The following is a 23329-nucleotide window of genomic DNA, read 5'->3' as shown; positions in this document are numbered from 1 at the left end:
CCTGTCATATATTAAGTTAATCTTTCTCTATACCCTATCTGCAACTGCAACACTATTCTGCACCCCCTCCTTTCCTTCTCCCTTATTTACTCTGAGTGGTATGTTTTGTCTGTATAGTGTGCAAGAACCAGTACTTTTCACCATATCCCAATACATGTGGCAATAAATCAAATCAAAATGAAATTGCAGCATTCAATTGATTTCAGGATTTTGTCCACTATCAGTACACCCGCTGAGTGTTTTTGTGCATTAGAACATTTTTATTTGCCTTAAATGTTTTTATTAATTTAGAAGAGACCCCCCCCCCCCCAAATCTCCTATCCCCATGGTTCATGGGTTAGGAAATTGGCAGATTGACTGCAATTTATACTTCTGAATGTTGTTCAGTTGTTCCTGCGGACATACAGCATGTTAGGTGAATGTACTCACATGACTGAGTTTAATGAGCCTGTGATTCCATTTCAACCCTAACCCTTCCCAAAAATGGAGCTAAAGCTTATTGCCTAGACTTGTGGATGGAAAACAGCAGTTTGTATCAGAAAGGGCCACACAAGAGGACAGGAGACAAGGCCTGAGTGAGGTGGCGACCAAGTAAGTAGCAAATTAGGTTTGAGTGGTAGGAGTTCTGGTAACCTGGAAGCAGTTGCTTCAGTTACCAGGAAGCTAAACTAGCCAGTGACTCACCGGAGATTTTATAAATTAGACAGACTTTTCAAATGCTCACTAAGGGGCAAGTGAGGAGACAGGAGACACTATTCACTGTCTCCTTCTCACTCAGGAGCAGTGAATATGATTTACGTGGGAATTTGGTGCATGGAGAGAAGAGGTGTGGTAAATGTGGCAATTATTACCTAAGTTAATTAGGAAGTAGTTTAAGGTTAATTTAGGTGATAGTAACTATAGTTTAAGGCTAATTAAAGCTAACAGGGTGGCACGGTGTCACAGTGGTTAGCATTGTTGCTTCACAGCATCATGTGCCCAGGTCTAATTCCAGCATTGTCTGTGCGGAGTTTGCATGTTCTGTGTGTGGGTTTCCTCCGGGTGCTCCAGTTTCCTCCCACAGTCCAGAGATGTGCAGGTTAGGTGGACTGGCCATGCTAAATTATCCCTTATTGTAGGTTAGATGGATTAGCCATGGTAAATGTGTGGGGTTATGGGGATAGGGTGGAGGAGAAAGCCTGCATAAAATACTCAGAGTTTGTGCAGACTTGATGGGCCGAATGGCCTCCTTCTGCACTGTAGGGATTCACTGATTCTATGAAATCACATATGTAACACTGACAGCGCAGATGTTATGTTGCAGCTGTGGAGTGTGGGAGCTTTAGGACACCAAAATGATCCATGATAAAGGCCTCTGCAGAAAGTATAAGCAGCTAGAGGATTTCAAAATGATTAATCTGGAAGCTGAACCACAGACATTGTGCAACACAAGGAGGGAGAAATATACCTTCATGGCAGAAGACAGTCACACCTCTTAAAATAGGGGTATCTGTTTTAGTCAGCAATGAGGGACTGGAGGATGTGACTGTGGGACGCAGCAAACAATAGTGGAGCCTCAGACTTTGTAACTCTCAAACAGGTTTGAGATGCTTACTGTGTGGATGAAAAGGTGGATGAGCAGGCTAGCCATGGCATCATGGCGTAGAAAGCCATTCAAGCCAGCATAGCAAACAGGAATGGAGTGGCTGTGGAGGATGATATAGTAAGGGGCATTGACACTGTTTTCTGTAGCAAAGAGTGAGAGTACAAAATACTGTTAGCTGCCTGATACCAGGTTTTGGGACATCTGTTCAGGGCTGGAGGAACTTGCAGTGAGAGTAGAAGGATACTGTTGTCATGGTTCATATAGTGATGAAGGAGCAGCACTCTAAAAGTTCATGATTCCAAATAAACCTGTTGGACTTTAGCACGGTGTTGTGAAACTTTTTACAGTGGTTTATAATAGGTACCATTGATATAGGCAGGACAGGGAAGAGATTCTGTCCAATCAATGTGAGGACTTGACACTAAATTAAGAAGCAGGACCTTGGGTGATAATCTCCTGATTATCTGAGCTGCAAACTGGCGCAGGACAAATAAGAGATGAATGCATGGTTCAAAGACTGGTGAGAGAGAAATGCTATATGGTATGCAGGGGAATGTGGGGCCTATACCATTCGGATGAGCTTCACTTGAAATGCGTGGGACCAATCTTCTAGCAAGCTGCATAACTAGGGAGGTATTGAGGGCTTTAAATTAAACAGAATGGATCCAAGCTTGGGTAGATGTAGCAAGTAGAGTCAAGCCTTGAAAGTAAACTGGAAAGTGAGGGTCAGAGAATAATAGGAAGGGACAGAGAGAAAGAAGTCTAACAAACGCCAACAGTCAAGACTAAATGTAACAAAAAAAACTAAATGTTCTGTATCTGCATGTGCATACATAACAAAGTAAATGATTTGAAAGCCCACATTGGAATAAATAAAATGACCTGATAACCACTGGAAGACAAGGCTGCAGGAGTGGCTCCTGAATATTGAGCAGTGTATGACATTCAAGAAGAACAGGAAACTAGGTAAAGATTGGAATCATAGACTCTGCCGTGTAATAAAAGTCCATTCAGCCCATTGCCTCAGTGCCAACTCTCCAAAGAGCATCTCATCCAGGCCCTCACCTCCGCCCTATCCCTGTAACCCCACGCATTTGCCATGGCCAGTTCACCAGCCTACACATTTTGTGACATTGGGGCAATTTAGCATGGCCAATCCATCCAACTTGCAAGTTTTTGGACTGGTGGGAACGCCTGGAGGAAACTGGAGCATTGGGAGGAAACCTACGCAGATAAAGGAAGAATGTACAGAGTCCACGTAGTGAAGGATAACACTGTTAATTAAGAATGGCTTTGGAACAATAGATGGAGGTTACCCTGATTCTGAGGATTGGGATGCAGAATTGGTTTAGGGGAGATGAGCAATAGTAGTGGAAAGGAGTCACTGGTGTGAGTGGTCAGTAGGATGCCTAATAGTAACCACAATGTATGATAAAGAAATGAGAAGGAATATTGGGTGTATTTGTTAAAGGGGTGGCAATAATTATGGATGACTTTAATCCATATATCAACTGGGAAAATCAGACTGGCAGTCGTAACCTGAATGAGGAGTTTATAGAATGTTGGAACCAAGCACAATATATTAGATTTGGTATTGTGTAATGTGACAGGATTGATAATAGTTCTCAGAGTAAAAGTATACCTGTGTAGCAGTGACCACAATAAGATTGAATTTTGCATCCAGTTTGAAAGAGGTAAGAGTGGATTTGAAGTAAGTCACCTTAGTCCCAGAGGACTAAGGCTGCTCCCCCCTTTGAGGGGGGAGCTGACTGGTGGTACTTTAATCTGAGGATCAGGCGAGGGGCAAGGTTTAGAATGCAGGCCCTTCATGGATAACCTCAGCCAATATGTGAATTGAGCCCACGCTGTTGGCATTGCTCTGCATTAGAAACCAGCCAACTGACCTGCTGTGGGTTTAAGACTAGCATTTTAAATTTGTATAAGTACAACAATGTGGGCATGAAAGCTGAGCTAGCTAATGTGAACTGAGATATTAGAGGGTAGATCAATAAAAAAAAAGGCAGGCATTTAAGGAGATATTTCAGAATACTCAATGTGTATATTCCTACAATAAAAAAAATCTAAGGGGAGGACTTAACATCTGTGGTTAACAAAAAAAAAATCAGACATAAGGGTGTGGTTGCATGAAGATGATTGGCAGGTCAGAATATAAAGAATGACTGAAAGGTTACTGAGGAGAAAGAATGTAAAAACAGATAGCAAGAGTTCTTCCAGGTATTTAAAAAAGAACAGAAGTAAGTAAAGTGAGTGTTGGCCCTCTACAGAGTGAGAATGGGGAATTAATAATAAGGAAATGGTAGGTGAAATGAATAAATAGTTTGACTCTGCCTTCACTATAGAAGATATAGAACACATCCAGTAATAACTGTAAATCAGGAGGTGAAAGGAAGAGAGGCACATGATAAAATTACGTTCACTAGGGAAGCAGCACTGAGCAAACTGATGGAGCTATGGGCTGACAGATCTCCAGGCCCTGATGGACTTCACCGTAGGATCTTAAAAGATGTGGCTAATTAGAAAGTTGATCCATTGGTGTCAGAATTTACAAATTCTGAAAGGTTCAGATTGGAAAGTAGCAAATATAACCCTTCTATTCAAGAAGGGATGAAGGCAGAAAATGGGGAGTTAGTTTCATATCTGTTGTGGGAAGATGTTTGAATCAATCATTGAGGTTGTGGCTGTGTGCTTAGAAAAACTCAAAGTAATTGGGAAGCGTCAACGTAATTTTGTTTAACAAATTCATTGAAGTTCTTTGAGGGAGTAACATGCACTGTAGTTAAAGAGAAGCGTGTAAATGTACAGTACTCGGAATTCCTGAAGTCACTTGATATGGTGCCACATCAGAGGCATTTGCAGAAATTAAAAGGGGAGGTTATGAAGTGGAGGTTGATCCATCACCCTCAGAACTAACACCAAATCACCCAAAGAGGAGTATCTCACCTTGTAATCTGTAAAAGTGTATGTGAAGTGGTGTAACCTGTTCTTCAACTTCTAGTGGTTAAAAACAAAATAAATTCTGGATACTCTCTCTCAAATCAACACTTGGGGAAGGATCACCAAGTTCAAGAAGCCCTTGTATTGTTAACTCCACTTAATTAAAACCCTACCCCAAATCCTCGCACCAGAAACGGTGACACAGTGGTTAGTACTGCTGCCTCATAGCATTAGGCACCTGGGTTCAATTCCTGGCTTGTGTCACTGTCTGTGTGAAGTCTGCACGTTCTCCTTGTGTCTGCATGGGTTTCCTCTGGGTGCTCTGGTTTCTTCCCGCAGTTCAAGGATGTGCGGTTTAAGTTGATTGGTCGTGCTAAATTGATCCTAGTGTCGGGGGATTAACAGGGTAAATGCATGGGGTTGCGGAATAGGGCCTGGATGGGATTGTCGTTGATGCAGACTCAATGGGCTGAAAAGCCTCCTTCTGTACTGTAGGAATCCTTTGATAAAGGGACCATGCAATGTTTTCTTCCTTGCATTTTACAATTTTACAAACGCCAATCTACATTTACACAACTTTACAACAGGGATATCATGTTAACCTGGATAGCAGATTGGCTGGCTGGTAGAAAACAGTTTACGTAAATGTCTGACTGGCAGAGTGTGATGAGTGGAGTCTGCAGGGGTTTGTGCTGTGCTTGGGGTCTCAGATTTTCAGATTATACAAAAATAGGAAAATATTCTTTGAAAATTTGTTCTGGGAGCATTGCACATGTTGCCCATCCCTAACTGCCCTCTGAAATGAAAATGAAATGAAATGAAACTGCTCCGCATTTCAGAGGGCATTTGGGAGTCAACCACATTGTTGTGTGTCAGATTTCCTTCCCAAAAGAACATCAGTGAACTAGATGGGCTTTTATGACAATTGACAACGGTTTCATTGTCACCGGTAGGTTTTTTTATTGAATTCAAATTTCCACCAGTTGCCATGGTGGGATTTGAACCCAGGGTCTTGGCCTGGGTCTCTGAATTAATGATCCAGTGACAATACCACTTTACCACTGCCTCTCCTAAATATGTTACGAAGAGCACATAGTTTTCAGATGGATGTAGCTAGGTTTGGTGAGTTGGCAGAAGTTGGACAGATGAAATATAATGTGGGAAAATGTGAAGTTGTTCACTCCGGCAGGAAAATAAAAAAGCAGTGATTGTAAACGGAGAGCGACTGCAGAATACTGAGGTGTAAAGAGATCTAGATGTTTTAGTGCATTAGTCATAAGTTAGTATACAGATACAATAAGTTAATTAAGGCTAATGGAATACTATCATTGATTACAAGAGACAGTGAACATAAAAGGTATTTTGCTTCAGTTATACAGGGCATTAGTGAGACCACAAATCAAATAGTGTGTGCAGTTTTGGTTTCCTTATTTAAGGGAGGATGTAAATGCGTTGGAGGCATTTCAAAGGAGGTTTACTAGATTGGTTACCTGGAATGAGTGAGGTGCCTTATGAGGAAAGATTGGACAGGCTGGGCTGGAGTTTAAAAGAGTGAGGGGTGACTTGAGTGAAGTATGCAACTTTGGCCTCATGAAGGGAAAAATAGTCGTTTTTGATTTGATTTATTATTATCACACGTATTAACATATAGTGAAAAATATTGTTTCTTGTGCGCTATACAGCCAAAGGATAGAGTCCATTGAGAAGGAAACAAGAGAGTGCAGAATGTAGTGTTACAGTCATAATTAGGATGTAGAGAAAGAGCATTCAAAAGTATGACAGCAGCAAGGAAGAAGTTGTTCTTGAGTTGGTTGGTACATGACCTCGGGCTTTTGTATCTTTTTCCCGTAAATGGTGGAAGAGAGAATGTCTGGGGTGCATAGGGTCTTTAATTATGCTGGCTACTTTGCCGAGGCAGCAGGAAGTGTAGACAGAATCAACGGATGGGAGGCTGGTTTGTGTGATGGATTGGGCTATATTCACAATCTTTTATAGTCCCTTGCAGTCTTGGGCAGAGCAGGAGCCATACCAAGCTGTGATACAGCCAGAAAAAAATGCTTTCTATAGTGCATCTGTAAAAGTTGGTGAGAGTTGTAGCGGATATGCCAAATTTCTTTAGCCTTCTGAGAAGGCTGTCATCCACTGACTAATGCTGCGACGAATTGAGAGGTCCACAAGGAAAATTTTAACCTCGTTTGCAGTTGCAGGAAACTGGCTGCATTTAGTTTTTGGTCTCCGTTCTTTTCCCATTTTCATTTACAAGATGTTTGTCTTCATCGTTTTGGACCAGTGTCAGAATTAGGCTCGTTGCTTTTCTCTGAACTTTTCATTGCCTTCAACCTACATCTAAATGTCATCTTCATCTCTAAGTTTTTCACTTTTCCGCCTTCTCCTAACCTGTTCATCAATTCTCCCATCCCTTTTTATTCATCATACCCAAGACCTCGCCATCCACATGATTTTACTTGTTGACTAGAAAACCTGTGACATTACCTTCACCCCCAACATCTCTCTCCTTGTGTCCAGCCATCTATCATTCTATTGCAAGCAAATGAAGTGAGCTTAAATGGACTTTTTGATTGGCATGAACCAGTTTGGGCCGAAGGGCCTGTCTCCGTGCCATATATTCTATGATTCTGTGCTCCAGGATATTACTTCCTAACAGTCTTTCCTTTGGTTTTGCACCTCAGTTAACGTGGTTCATAGTTGTTATGTTCTTTGATTTTGATGGCCCCATTTCCTTTATGCTGTTCCTCTTACCCTGTCTGACTTTCCCAAGCCCCCACTCTACCATTGAAATTTTTGCGTCCACCTCTGGATGGAAGAGCCAGGGATTGGGCCTAATTGGATAGTATGGGAATAACACACCAAATGGACACCTTCTGTTTTGTGATTTTAGAGTGGGATTGCAAAGTAAATTATAAAGTTCTCTGCTAGTGGTGACACATAACTCAGATTTGTCTCCCAACTCCCTAAACCCCAGCCTTGAGTAGATTCAGAGGGTTTTATAAGAACACAAGGGGGCTATTCAGCCTGTCTCGATGTACAAGAAAACTTCTGTGTTCCGATCAACTCTGCTTCCCAAATTGCTGTACTTCCAACAGTTGACTATAAATACAAAAGTCATTATAAAGACTTTCCTCAAACACTTTCTCTAAGTGGCCAAAGGCAGTCTAACAGCGGCATCTTCGCCCAAGCCAATATGGTCAGTATTTATGCTCTAATAATTCGAGCTCGGCTGGGCAGGACATGTTGTTCGCTTGCCTGATTGACACCTGACTCCCACAGCAACTGCTTTACTTTGAACTTGGACCTGGAAGACAGTGGAAATGCTATCAGGGTGCCCTTAGAGCATCCCTGAAGAGGTGAAACATCTCTTGCTCCCCTCCACCCTGCTTCAGCCTTGAGTGGCAAAAGATTCATTCAGGAAAGCACTGACACAGATTTGCTGGGAACATGCAAATAGAAAGGCAAGGCATTGGAGTGAACTTATAACCATTCAAGCAACCTATCGAGCTACCGTCATCAAACACCACCGACCCTGCATGCGGTAGAGTGTGCAGATGGCACATTGGACTTAGCAGCCATCTTTGAACCCATTGAACTAACATGGAAGCAAGTTATAGAACACTACAGCACAAACAGGCCCTTTGGCTCACAAGTTGCACCGATCACATCTATATCTACCAAGCCATAGAACTATCTGTAACTTCCAATGCCATTAGATCCCACATACTCATCCAGAAGTCTTTTAAAAGACCCCAGTGAGTTCGCCTCTACCACCACCGACGGCAGCCAATTCCACTCGCTCACCACCCTCTGAGTGAAAAACTTTGATGTGGATATGCCGGCGTTGGACTGGGGTAAACACAGTAAAAAGTCTGACAACACCAGGTTTCAGTCCAACCGATTTATTTGATAGTAAACTCATCAGGCGAGTTTACTTCGCCTGACGAGTTTACTATCAAATAAATCGGTTGGACTGAAACCTGGTGACAAACTTTCCCCTAACATCTCCTCTGTACTTGCTTCCCATCACCTTAAACCTGTGTCCTCTCGTAGCAACCATTTCAGCCCTGGGAAATAGCCTCTGAGAATCCACTCTATCTATTCCTCTCAACATTTTATAAACCTCTATCAGGTGGCCTCTCAACCTTCGTCTGTCCAGGGAGAAGAGACTTAGCTCCCTCAACCTATCTTCATAAGGCGTGCCTCCCAATCCAGGCAACATCCTTGTAAATCTCCTCTGCACCCTCTCAATAGCTTCCACATCCTTCCTATAGTGAGGCGACCAGAACTGCGCACAGTACTCCAAGTGGGGTCTGACAAGGGTCCTATAAAGTTGCAGCATTACCTCCCGACTCCTAAACTCAATCCCTCGATTAATGAAGGCCAGTACACCATACGCCTTCTTGACCACATCCTCCACCTGCGAGGCCGATTTAAGAGTCCTATGGACCCGGACCCCAAGATCCTTCTGCTCTTCAACACAGCTAAGACTCCTACCCTTGATACTGTACTCCTGCATCCTGTTGGTCCTGCCAAAATCGACCACTACACATTTATCCGCGTTGAAGTCCATCTGCCACTTCTCCGCCCAGTCTTGCATCCTATCTATGTCCCGCTGCAACTTCTGACATCCCTCCAGACTATTCACAACACCACCAACCTTCGTATCGTCGGTGAACTTACTAACCCATCCCTCCACTTCCTCATCTAGGTCATTTATGAAAATGACAAACAGCAAGGGTCCTAGAACAGATCCCTGGGGCACTCCACTGGTGACCGACCTCCATGCAGAAAAAGACCCATCCACAACCACTCTCTGCCTTCTGCAGGCAAGCCAGTTCTGGATCCACAAGGCCAGAGCCCCTTGGATCCCATGCCCTCTCACCTTCTCAAGAAGTCTTGCATGGGGACCTTATCAAACACCTTGCTGAAGTCCATGTAAACCACGTCCACCGCTCTTCCCACTATCTTCACCGCTATTGTCAATCCACAAGGACTGCCAAAGGGGATAAATAACATAAATGTAAAACTATTGTGAAAATGACAGAACATATCAATATAAAATGGAGGCCGGGTGATGCTTTCTCACCTTGATCCAATTATCTCTGACACGCTACCCTTCTCCATTTTAAGAGCACATTTTGTCTTTACTGACTTCTAAAATGCCAGACTTTGGTATAATTTATTTATTTTTCCTCTTCCTTCCTCCCCCTGATGAATTTGTATATTCAAAGGTTAACTGTCTATAGAACATCATGTGTGGCAGGTCAATGGCTCCATTCTATATTCAGAAGGTTTTGGCTCTGTCTTTTGATAATCTGATCCTTGTTTTTAAGGATTAGCAAAAGCTATTCATCAATTAATTTTACAATTGCATTGTGGAACCTTTGTTCTTGGGGTCTCTGGATGAATTGGACATTTGAATTCAATCCTGAACTCCAATGGTTATTGCTCTCGATTATGTAAATAGTCTGGTTTTATTTCCCGGTTCTGTAAACATTGATTGAACAGCAGAGGGACGCTCAGGATTGGGAGTGGTTTAGTGAGTGAGCCAGTCGTTTAGTTTGCAGTTATCTTGTGCCTGGTAGCATGGGGGGTTTGCGGCAGGATCTCTGTTTAAAGTCTCCATCTGAAAAAGAGTACCCCCTATATTCCATTACTTCCTCATTACAGAACTGGTGTGTCAGCACAGTATTTTTGCTGAAGTCTCTGGGGTAAGACTTGAATCCATAGCCATGTGACCCTGAGATGAGTGCCACCACTGAGGCACAACTAACACTTAATCCAGAGAACGTGCTTTCAAGTTGTACCACCTCAGTTTGAGAATTTGAGCTTGGTTTGCTTAAAGCTTTGTGATCTGAGGCTGTTAAATTGGATAAAGACTCAATTCGTTTTCTAATGACCTTACTAGTCAAGCTGTAATGTGAGTCCGGCATGATTGAGAGGAGATGGTAGCACGATGGTGATCCAGATGGCCAGGTTAGTGTTCTGGGGACATGGATTCAAATCTTGCCATGTCTGCTGGTGGAAGTTAAATTCACTCAATAAAATCTGAAATTGAAAGTTTGTTTTATGGTCGCCATGCCCGGCAATTGTTGTTTTGAAAAAAAGACACATCTGGCTCTTTAGGGAAAGAAATCTGCTGTTATTGCCTGGCCTACAACGTGCTTGATTCTTGAAATGGCTGAGCAAACCATTCAGTTCATGGGCAATAAGGGATGGGCAGCAAATGCTGCCCTTTCCAGCATCTCCCAAATGCTATGAAAAAAATTAAACTGTCTTCGCAAGGTTGGATCAAACTTTTCTATCAGCCAAAGATGGGCAGTAAAGACCACCTTACCTTTCCAGAAAAATCCATGTCTCAAGAATGAATGTGTTTTTGAATCAATACTATTTCAAGAAAATTATCTCTAGGCATTGTATTAACATCTGTACCAACCTTGGAAATTATTCAATATATTGAAATTATTCAACATATCAAAAATAATCTTGTTAGGTACTGTATTTGTACTGTGGACTACACATTGGTTTTTTTGTGTTCCTGATGGTGATTCATGTTGGAGAGATTGCTGAGGTAGTGCAGTCTCAAACCACTACCACCCTGTGCATGTTAAGTGTTTCCTAATTTCACCCTTAAAGGGTCTGGCTGAAAGTTGAGACTCTGCTCCTTCATAGACCTCTCACAGTGAGAATGGTTTCTCCCAGTCTTCTCTACCTGCTCCCTTTAAATCTGCTGAAGGAGAACGTGAGAATGGTGGAGAAGTAGAAAGGGGTATTAAGACAAAAAAAAGCACGCGACCATTGTCTAGAGATTTTGGGCTCATGCACAATCAACAACTTTGTTAAGGTGAATTTAGACGTTAAACTCACACTTGGATGTATTTCAGAATATGATTATTGGGGTGATTGTTATCACCAAGATCAGGGGAAAACATAAGACGTAGGAGCAGAATTGGGCCACTCAGCCCATTGAGTCTTCTCTGCCATTCAATCATGGCTGATATTTTTCTCATCCCATTCTCCTGCCTTTTCCCCATAACCCGTGATCCCCTAATTAATCAAGAACCTATCTATCCCTGGTATTCAGTGACCTGGTCTTCGCAGCCTTCTACAGCAAAGAGTTCCACAGATTCACCACTCTCTGGCTCAAGAATTTCCTCCTCATCTCTGTTTTAAAGGATAGTCCCTTTAGCCTGAGGTTGTGCCCTCTGGTTCTAGTTTTTCCTACTAGTGGAAACATCCCCTCCACATCCACTCTATCCAGGCCTTGCAGTATCCTGTAAGTTTCAATAAGATCCCCCCCTCATCTTTCTAAAGTCTGAGTACAGATCCAGTGTCCTCGACAAGCTCTTCATTCCAGGGATTGTTCTTGTGAGCCTCCTTTGGGCCCTCCTCTGGACCCTTTCCAAGGCCAGCACCTCCTTCCTTAGGTATGGAGCCAAAACTGTTCACAATACTCCAACATATGCCTCTGGACCTGTCACTTGCATCCACCTGCCTGTATGTGTCACTAACTGAGCTTGGATGCATTTCTCCACTCTTTCTCACTCCATAGTGAGCAGTGGCAAGCAAATGCAATCAAAGATCGTATTTATCTTGGCATCTGCAGTGAAGGTGAAAGGAATCAGTCAAATCTTATCATTCTTTCCCCCAGCATTTCCTCCATGAGAAAGTGTCCAGCTTCTGCTTGGTAAACATTGATGCGGCACAATGGGAACCATCTGCTGTTTGTGGAACCAGGGCAGACTCTAGTACTGTCACCACCCTGCTCAACTGCAAAACAATACTCAACATTGAGCTTCCAACAAAACTGTTCCTTGTACTGTTGTGAACTTCCGTAATCAGCGAAGGCCAGAGTATAAGTGAAACAGTGGGCAGGCCCGTTGATTTGAGTAAGATTAGGAGCATGGTAAAAGAAAAATCTTAAACTTGTGTCTTTCCATTACAGAAAAAGACGGAAAAGCTTTCCACCCCACGTATGAAGAGAAACTGAAGTTTGTCGCTCTGCATAAACAGATTACAGTTGGTCCGTACAGTCCTGACTCGTGTCCTGAAGTTGGCTTCTTTGATGTTCTTGGCAATGATAGGAGGTAATTGTGACCCAATTCAGTTCAGAATAGTTATTTCAGACCTGTACACTTTAAACTCTGGTGTTCATCAATGTTTCTAAAAGCAAGAATGTTCCTTTTTGGTTTCTCTAATTCGGGCATACAGATCAAACCAGATTTCAGACCTGCAGTATTGAACTAACAAAAGTCAACCCTGGAAATCTGATGGGGAGGGAAGTGGGAAATGCTGAAGATATAATGAACCTTGGGGTTGAGGCAGCATAACATTTAGGATAGGACCATGTGTGAGAACTGAACTGTAAGCCAGAAAAATATCCTAACTTGCTCTAGTTTGTGAATTCCTCCAATTCTAACCACTTGCATAGTTATAATTTTCACCATTAATGGTCGTGACACACACACACTTTCTTCAGAAGCACCTTTGAATCTGCCTGTGTTCGTAAACTTTTGATCTCTGTCCCAATATTTCCTTTTGTTCCTCAATCAGTTTTTGTTAATGCTCTTGTGAAATGCCTTGGGTGCTTTACCATGTTGAAGGTGCTATGTGAATCCCAAGTTGTTGCACAGTGTTTAGCACTGCTGCCTCTCGGCGCAAAGAACTGGGTTCGATTCCTGGCTTGGGTCACTCTGTGGAGTTCGCACATTCTCCCTGCGTTTACGTGGATTTCCTCCCACAGTCCAAAGATATGCAGGTTAGGTTGATTGACCATGCTGAATTGACCTAGTGCCAGGGGGATAAATATGTGGGTTTATGGGAATAGGGCCTAGGTGGGATCTGTAATGTTCTATGTTCTATTCTTGGTGCAGATTCAGTGGGCTGAATGGCCTCCTTCTGCATTGTAGGGATTCTGTGCTTGACTTCTTGCTGATTCAGGCTGACGTGGTGACTCTTACTGCATTTTATAATAACATCTTTGCTTGCTTGTGACTCTATGCAGCCTCATATATATATCTCCTGATCAGTTGTCTGGTTTTTAAATCCAGCTCTGGGCCTTAAGCAAATAATCTAGACTGACACTTCAGTGCAGTGCCAGGAGAGTACTTCATTACTAGAAGAGAAGTGTTAAAGCAAATGCCTTGTCTACCCTTTTAACTGGGCATAAAGACTCCATGTCACTGTATGAAGAGGAGCAGAGTTTCTACTTGTATATTTCCAAGTTGGGAGCCATGCTATTATCTTCTGAAGGTATTGATCTTCTGCTGTGCAATGCACAAATCTTTTTTATTGCCATTTCCTCAGCATACTTACTTTGGTACAGTGCACAGCCATGTGTATCTTATTGCTGTACAATGCATTCTAGAAGCTGCTTAACCATCGAGCTCAACTCTTCCTATAATAAATGTTGACTCTGTTCTTCAGAATCACAAGATAAATACAGATGAAGGCTGTTCTAACCAAATTAGAGGGTGGTTAGTACTGCTGTCTCACAGCATCAGGGACCCAGGTTTGATTTCCAGCTTGGGTCACTATGCGGAGTCTGCATGTTCTCCTAGTGTCTGCATGGGTTTCCTCCCACAGTCCAAAGACATGTTGGTTAGGTGCATTGGCCATGCTAAATTCTCCCTCGGTGTACCTGAACAGGCACCTGAGTGTGGCAACTAGGGGATTTTCACATTAACTTCATTGCAGTGTGAATGTAAGTCTATTTGTGACTAATAAATAAACTTTAACTTTCGTTCATCTATCCAGATAGACCTTCCAGTTCCCTGGACTCCTCCCCAACCACAATCACCATCACCTCCTGCCAGTAGGGATCCAGAATCTTTCTGCTTCCACTTCTTCAAAGTCATTCTATGTTGATGACTCATGGTTAGGGTTGTACAGAACAAAGAACAATACAGTACAGGAACTGGCTCTTTGGCCCTCTAGCCCTCCAAGCCTGCATTGATCATGTGTTCCTAACTGGACCATCTGTTTGTATCCCTCTATTCCCAGTCTGTTCATGTGGCTATCTTGGTAAGTCTTAAATGATCCTAGCGTGTCTGCCTCAACCACCTTGCTTGGTAGTGCATTCCAGGCCCCCACCAACTGTGTCTAAAAAAACAAAGTTCCCCCACATATCTGTATTGAACCTTGCCCCCATTACCTTGAACTTGTGACCCCTTGTGTTTGTCATTTCTGACCTGGGAAAAAGCTTCCAACTGTTCACCCTATCTATGCCCTTCATAATTTTATAAATTTCTATTAGGTCACCTCTCAATCTGCATCTTTCCAGAGAGAGTAACCCTAATTTACTCAATCTCACCTCATATCTAATACCCTCTGTACCAGGCAACATCCTGGTAAACCTTTTCTGTACTCTCTCCAAAGTCTTCATGTCCTTCTGGTAGTGTGGCAACCAGAACTGGATGCAGTATTTCAAATGTGGCCTAACCAATGTTCTATATAACTGCAACATCATACGCCAACTTTTCCAATAAAGGCAAGCATGCCATATACCTTCTTCACTACCTTTTCCACCTGTGCTGCCACCTTTAAGGATCTGTGGACTTGCACACCCAGATTCCTGTGTGCCTGTAAAATCTTTGTAGAGATCCTCTCGACAGTCATGTGTTTGTCTTCTGTTTGTTTGAGTCTGTATTCCCATGCATTAATCCTTGCAGTTTGAAGTAATTTTCTTCGGCTTTTCCTTTTCATTTGTGTCTTGCATGCATCATAAGATCACTTCTGTCATTAACTTGACAGTTAATTTGAGCAATTTGGCTGTAGCTGCGAATTTGCCAACTAATCCATGGGGAAAGGAGGGAATGGAAAGGGAGATAAAAATATTGGAATGCTCCTAAGTACTGAATGGCTGTTTGACTGCTGGGAATTTTCACAGGACCAAAGTATCCAGAATACAATATGCTCTTTCAGCTCCTTTTGTAACTCTTTTTGAACACTGCTTGTATTCAGCGTGTCAAAGGCGAGAGCCCACATTATCGTAGAGGAGAAAAATCATCTCCATTATCTTGGTTCATTCAAGTTCCATCATCTTTAAAGGAGACTGTTTCAGTATAACCAGTTCTGAGTAACAGGCTAAGCATTCAGTGCTTGGGAGACCTTATCTTTTGGATCATTTGAAGCTTGCTTATGCCTAATAAAGCAACTTTATTTCAAAAACAAGTTATTAATATAGCCAAGCATGTTTCAATTAATAAGTGAGTGTCTTAAGTCTTTTAGAAGACATTTTGTAAAAGAAAAAGAATGATGCATTTTTTGTGCATTGATAAAGTATCTATAAATGTTCTAATCCTGGCACTTGTTGCTTGGTATATTGATAGTGTAATTATGAATCATAGAATTCTACAGTGCAGAAAAAGGTCATTCGGCCCATTGAATCTGCATCGACCACTAGTCTCCCTGACACGAAGGGGGAATTTAGCACGGCCAATCTACTTAACCTGCACATCTTTGCATTGTGGGAGGAAACCAGAGCACCTAAAGGAAACCTACGCAGACACGGAGAGAATGTGCAAATTCCGCTCAGTGACCCGAGCACAGGGATCAAATCAGGTCCCACGCGCTGTCTTGCAGCAGTGCTAACTGCTGTGGCACCATGCCACCCTTATGATTGAACAACAATTTGTGTTTGTTTTGTTCAGCCTTTATTCAGAGGGTTACTAGTCAAAATCCGACTATGCATGGACACAGGATCGAGGTTGCCACTGTGGAACTCAGGGAATGCTGCATTGTAGGACAAAAATTAAACTCTATCAATGCTCAAAATCTTAATTTTGAAGGGGCAATACCAGATATTGAAGGTTATAATCATCAAAAACACTATTGAGGCTGAAAGGTGCCCTGATAGAAATAAAAAACAAACCATACTGCAAATACTCAGCAGGCCACCCAGCGTTTGTGAAGAGAGAAACAGAGTTGATATTTCGGGTTTAAAACTTAAAGTTGAGATGAGGTTTCATCAGGACTGATGAGGAAATCTGAAGCTCTATTTCCCTCCACAGATGCTGCCTGGCCTGCGAAATATTTCCAGCACTTTTTGTTTCTATTTGCGGTTTCCAGCATCTGCCATACTTTGCTTGTGTATCGGTGACCTGATAGAGATTCTTAAATTTATAAAGGGAATTGTTAAGGTAGACATGGCAAAAGTATTTCCACTTGCAGGGGGAGTCCAAAACAAAACATCATAAATAAGATTTTCGCAAATTAAGCCAATAAGGAGGTAGGGGCAGCACAGTGGCACATGATTAGCACTGTTGTCTCACAGTGCCAGGGACCTAGGTTTGATTCCGGCCTCGGGTCACTATCTGTGTGGAGTTTGCACATCCCATGTATGTGTAGGTTTCCTCTGGGTGCTCCAGTTTCCTCCCACAGACCAAAGACATGCGCGTTACGTGAATTGGTCATGCTAAGTTGACCCTAGTGTCAGGGGAATTAACAGGGTGTGGGGTTACAGGAATAGGCCCTGAGTGGGATTGTGGTCGGTACAGACTCTGGGCAGAATGGCCTCCTGCACTGCAGGAATTCTATGATTCAGGTGAATCATTGTTACTCAAGGAGTGGTTAGAAAGTGGGACAACTCACCACTACAACGAGGGATTGAAATGAATGAGGTGTATTTAAGGGAAAGCTACCTGAACACATGGGAGAGAAAAGAATAGAAGGTTATACTAGTAGGGTGAATGTGATAGGAAGGGAGAAGCTCATGTGGAGCATCAACAGCAGCGCAGACTGGCAAGTTTCATTGTCACACTTCTGAATAGTTCCTATCCTGAAACAATAGATTCCTCTGGAGAGACAGAAAACAGATTTAATGTCTCAGATGCTGACCTGAAACATTAACTTTGTTACTGCCAGACTGTTTAGTATTTCCAGCATTTTGTTTCTTCAGGTGAGTGTTCTGGCATTTGTAATACTTCATTCAGTATATTGCAGCGTTGCTTCAGTGCTGTGTGGGGTGAATGCTTAATGGGGAACTGTTCAAAATTGATTGACTTTTGTATGGGTAGACAATGGGTTGATCCCCACACCTATCCTCAGTGCCTTCCCAGCAACTGTGGTTTCCTTACTATTTCGGTAAGGGATCTTGAAAGATTTAGTTCATCTGTAGGAATTCCCTATTCTAATTTCACCAAACAAGCCAGCAGTTGCCCAGGGAAATATGGGGCTTTTGCACATGTTCTCTTGTTTTAAATTAATGTGAAACAGCAGAAATGATGTGGATCATGTGCAACAAAGAGTAAGGAATAAGGGGGAGATGATGGTGTAGTGTTGTATGTCACTGGTCTATTCAGTGATCTAGGCTAATGCTCTGGAGAGCTGGTCCAAATTTAAATTCAATCAATAAAATCAGTAATGGGAACCATGAAACTATGATCAGTTGTTATAAAAACCCACATGGTTCAAAATGTCCTTTAGGGAAGGAAATCTGCCATCTTTACCCTGTCTGGCCTACATGTGATTCCAGACCCACAGCAATGTGGTTGATTCTCAATGCGCTGTGAAATGGCTCAGCAAGCCACTCAGTTCAAGGGTAATTGGAGATGGGGGGGGAAAAATGCTGACCCAGCCAGCGGTGCCCATCAAAGAATAAAAAAAGGAACTTGAGACACTGTGCTTGTCGTGTGGGGAGTACTCTATCTCAATCAGGCAGAAATCCAACCTTGCCAACCTGCTGTACTGCAGAGTCCAGTTTGAATGGATATGTCCTTTGTGCACAGTATCTGAGCTGTATTTTAAGATGTGGAGATGCCGGCGTTGGACTGGGGTAAGCACAGTAAGAAGTCTCAAAACACCAGGTTAAAGTCCAACAGGTTTATTTGGCAGCACTAGCTTTCAGAGTCTCAGGCTCCTTCATCAAGTGAGTGAGAACTTGTGTTTAACCATTATCTTGTAAATTGAGTTTGTGTCTGTATGTGCTCTGTTTGTGAACACAAGTCCCCACTCACCCAATGAAGGAGCCTGAGACTCCGATCCCGATCCTCAACCTTTCACTCCTTGATTTGCTTTTGGTAGGCTCACTATTCTGCCTATCAGCAGCAAACATGGGGGAGAAGCGGCCTGTGATTGGATGAGTAGGTCCATGTGGAATCTTACACTGAAACTCAGCTAGCCCCCAGGAGTTTTGAAAACTCTGCCTCATAGGGGCTGAATAGAGGGGCTTTTACATCTCCCGGGTTATTCATGTATCTATCCAGGTGTTTCTTAAACGTTGATATAGAATCTGCTTCCATCACCATCTCTGACAGTGCGTTCCAGGCATTCACCATCCTCTGTGTGAAAAACTTGTCCTTTATATCTCTCTCAAAATTTCCCCCCCTTGTTTTCAAACTATTCATTGAGTAATTGATCTTACGACCCTGGGAAAAAGATCTCCATCCAAGCCTGCCATAATCTTGTAAACCTCTATCAGGTCTCTTGGACAAGCCTGATCTACACTCCTTTGCACCTTTGCAACCCATGATCCCAATCACAAAGAGGGATGAGGGCAGCTGATGCATGGAAATATCACCACCTGCAAGTGTCCCTTCAAGCCTCACATTACACTGACTTGGGAATATATCACTGTTCCTTCACAGTCATTGGGTTAAAATCCTGGGACTCCTTCCCTAACAGCACAGTGGGTGTATCTACATGAGATGACAGCAGCAGTTCAAAAGGATGGCTCATCTGTCCCTTCTCAAAAGCAATTACGAACAGGCAACAAATTCTGGCCTTGCTAGGAGTACAAGCATTGCATGAAGAATAAATTTAGAAATGACCTCCATTTCCTAAGCTCTAAGAAACACAGGATGGCAGGGCCTTTGTTCCTATTTGTTTGAGACTGGGTATTTCTCACACCACAAACATAAGCATTTCTGTATTCCTTATTCTTGTATAGGATGATCCACAATCAAACTATTTCTTCATTTCACACTAGTTTTAAAAAGAACAGCATAATTGAGCCTATTTTGTCACTAAAAATAGGAACTGAAGTAAACCATTCACCAATCCTGCTCCGTCATTCAGAAAGATTGGCTGGTCTGATTGTGCCTTAACTCCACTTTCTTACCTCTCCCCCAAAAGTCCTGACTCACCAGTGGATCAAAAATATGCGTAACATAAGAACATAAGAAATAGGAGCAGGAGTAGGCCATCTAGCCCTTCGAGCCTGCCCCGCCATTCAGTAAGATCATGGCTGATCTGTCGCTGCTCAGTTCCACTTTCCCGCCCTCTCCCCATAACCCTTAATCCCCTCTCATCAAAAACCCATCAACCCGCGTCTTAAAAATATTTAGCGAGGCAGCCTCCACCACTTCAACGGCAGAGAATTCCAGAGATGCACCACCCTTTGAGTGAAGAAGTTCCTCCTCAAGTCCGTTCTAAACCGCCCCCCCTTTATCTTGAGGCTGTGCCCCCTAGTCCTACTGTCTTTTTTGAGCGGGAAGAGTCTCTCCACCTCTATCCTATCCATCCCATTCATCATCTTATACGTCTCAATGAGATGTCCCCTCATTCTTCTAAACTCTAACGAGTACAAGCCTAGTTTATTCAGCCTCTCCTCATAGCTCAACCCCCTCAACTCCGGAATCAGCCTAGTAAACCTCCTCTGCACTCCCTCCAAGGCCAAAATATCTTTGCGCAGGTGCGGCGCCCAAAACTGCACACAGTACTCCAGCTGCGGCCTCACCAATGCCCTATACAGCTGCAGCAAGACCTCCCTACTTTTATATTCAGTCCCCCTCGCTATGAAGGCCAGCATCCCATTTGCCTTCCTGACCACCTGCTGCACCTGCAAGCTGGGTTTTTGCGACTCATGCACAAGGACCCCGAGGTCCCTCTGCACCGTCGCCTGCTGCAGTTTCTCGCCACGTAAGTAATAGTCCTTCCTACCATTCTTCCTACCAAAGTGGACCACCTCACACTTGCCAACATTAAATTCCATTCGCCATTTCCTGGCCCATTCACCCAGCCTATCTAGATCCTTCTGCAGACTCTCCACACCCTCCGCACAATTTGCCGTTCCCCCAATCTTGGTGTCATCAGCAAATTTCGACACCCTACACTCGGTTCCCGGTAACTCAGCCACGTATATGTTTAATAACCCAGCCTTCACTGCTCTCTGGGGAAGTGAATTCCAAAGTCTTAGTGATCCTCTGAGAAGAAATTTCTTCTTAGAACATTACAGCGCAGAACAGGCCCTTCGGCCCACGATGTTGCGCCGACCAGTTACAAAACAATGACCCACTAACCTAAACCAATCCCTTTTCGTCCATAAACCTATCCACGGATCTCTTAAACGCCCCCAAACTAGGCGCATTTACAACTGCAGCAGGCAGGGCATTCCAATCCCTCACCACCCTCTGGGTAAAGAACCTACCCCTGACATCCGTCCTATAACTACCCCCCTTAATTTAAAGCCATGCCCCCTCGTGCTAGATTTCTCCATCAGAGGAAAAAGGCTATCACTATCCACCCTATCTAAACCTCTAATCATCTTATATGTTTCAATAAGATTCCCTCTTAGCCGCCTTCTTTCCAGCGAAAACAACCCCAAATCCCTCAGCCTCTCCTCATAGGACCTCCCCTCCATACCAGGCAACATCCTGGTAAACCTCCTCTGCACCCTCTCCAAAGCCTCCACATCCTTCCTGTAATGTGGGGACCAGAACTGCACACAGTACTCCAAGTGCGGCCGCACCAGAGTTGTGTACAGTTGCAACATAACGCTGCGACTCCTAAATTCAGTCCCCCTACCAATAAACGCCAAGACACCGTATGCCTTCTTAACAACCCTATCTACTTGATTCCCAATTTTCAGGGATCTATGTACACATACACCTAGATCCCTCTGCTCATCCACACTATTCAAAGTCCTCCCGTTAGCCCTATACTCGACACATCTGTTATTCCTACCAAAGTGAATTACCTCACACTTCTCCGCATTAAACTCCATCCACCACCTCTCGGCCCAGCTCTGCAACCTGTCTAAGTCTTCCTGCAAACTATGACACCCTTCCTCACTATCTACCACACCTCCGACTTTGGTGTCATCAGCAAATTTACTAATCCACCCAACTATACCCTCATCCAGATCATTAATAAAAATTACAAACAGCAGTGGCCCCAAAACAGATCCCTGAGGCACACCATGTCTTGTCTCCATCTTAAATGGAAGCCCCCTTATTTTGAAACTGTCCCCTAGTACTAGATTTCCCCCACAAGAGGAAGCATCCCCTCAAGCACCCACCCTGTCTTAACCCCTCAGAATCAGCTGTGAAGCTTCTCCGAAATGCTTCTCATGCAGTTACATTCTTAAGTAAGGAGACAGAAACTGTCCTCTGTGTACTCACCAATACCCAATGCAACTGCAGCAAAACAGCCCTACTATTATATTCCATTCCCGTTGCAATAAATAACATCATTCAATTGCTTGCTGTACTGTGATCTTACATTTAGAAATTCATAAACCAGGGCATCCTCTGTACCTAAAGTTGTGCAATTTCTCCATTTAAACAAGATGCTGCTTTTTTATTCTTCCTGTCAAAGTGGGCAAATTCACATTTTCCCATATTATAACTTCCATCTGCCAATTTTTGCCCCATCACCTAACCTAACCAAATCCCTTTATGACCCCTTCACAACTTATTTTCCTATCTGTGTCATCAGTAAATCTAGCAAACGTCCAGTTGGTCCTGCCATCCAAGTTAGAGATAATTGACACGCCAGCACTCCCTCTGGCGCTCCACTAATTACATCTTGCCAACTCTAGAACGATCCATTTATGCCTATTCGGCCACTAATCTTGTTGGATGTTTTTTCTTTTATTTTAATAGTTTCTTTAATTTAGTTAATCACAGATGGTATGTCCTTCCCAAGAGTTTTTCTTTCTCACAGAAATGTAACTTTGCTGAGGGTAATGAAATATCTCCTTAAATGTCTCCCACTGTATCTCTACTGACTTCTTAACCTAATTTGCCAATCCACTTTAGCCAGCTCATACCCTCATCCCTCATAATTGCCTTATTTAAGTTCAAAGCACTAGTCTTGGGGCCTGCTCACTCCTGCAAAATGAACACAAAATTGTAATGTAATCTTCCAAGAAACATAGAAGACAGGAAGAGGCCATTTGGCCCTTTAAGCCTGCTCCACTGTTCATCAAGATCATGGCTGATTATCCAACTCAATAGCCTAATCCTGCTTTCTCCCCATAGCCTTTGATTCACTGTTACCTCGAGGGGCCTTTACTAGAGATCTTTAATCTTGTCTCATTTCACAGTGCCAGATCTGGAATAGCTTGCTCTCTGGTGCTAGGACATACTGCTCTGATAAATTTCCCAAAAACGCTTTTATGAACTCATACTCTAGTCTACCTTTGCCAGTCTGATTTGTCCAATCTGTATGTAGATTAAAATCACCTATTTTTATTGCTGTCTTTTTCACAAGCCCCCATTATTACTTGTCGTATACCCTGTCCTATGGGTTGGTACATGATCTAGGACGTGATTGTTGCATTGCTAGCAGTGTGTCCATTAGATGAGATGTTCAACTAAATGCCTGTTCTGTGGAACATGTGGTTCTTGAAGATCACGTGGCACTATTTTGAAGAACGAGAAGAAGCTTAAATTCCCCTTCCAAACTAATTGATATATAATTCAGTCAAAATGTGGAACTGAGCCACGACAGATCAGCCATGATCTTATTGAATGGCGGGGCAGGCTCGGAGGGCTAGATGGCCTACTCCTGCTCCTATTTCTTATGTTCTTAAAATGCTAAAGGAGCTTGGATCAC

General features: G+C 43.1%; 1 protein-coding gene across 1 annotated transcript in view; it reads left to right on the top strand.

Moving 5' to 3' along the window:
- The window catches only part of acbd3 (acyl-Coenzyme A binding domain containing 3), a 68737-nt gene that overhangs the window by 12301 nt on the left and 33107 nt on the right, over positions 1-23329 (top strand). The window contains exon 2 of the mRNA XM_080193024.1: positions 12498-12639. Within this exon, the coding sequence (XP_080049150.1) occupies positions 12498-12639 (142 nt within the window). The remainder of the gene's footprint in view (positions 1-12497; positions 12640-23329) is intronic.

The sequence above is a fragment of the Carcharhinus amblyrhynchos genome, chromosome 7 (genome assembly GCF_965287045.1).
Source record: "Carcharhinus amblyrhynchos chromosome 7, sCarAmb.v2.hapA, whole genome shotgun sequence".
In the NCBI taxonomy this organism is placed as follows: domain Eukaryota; kingdom Metazoa; phylum Chordata; class Chondrichthyes; order Carcharhiniformes; family Carcharhinidae; genus Carcharhinus; species Carcharhinus amblyrhynchos.
Note: the sequence above shows the minus strand (reverse complement) of the source record. Positions and strands in the feature narration are given on the sequence as shown.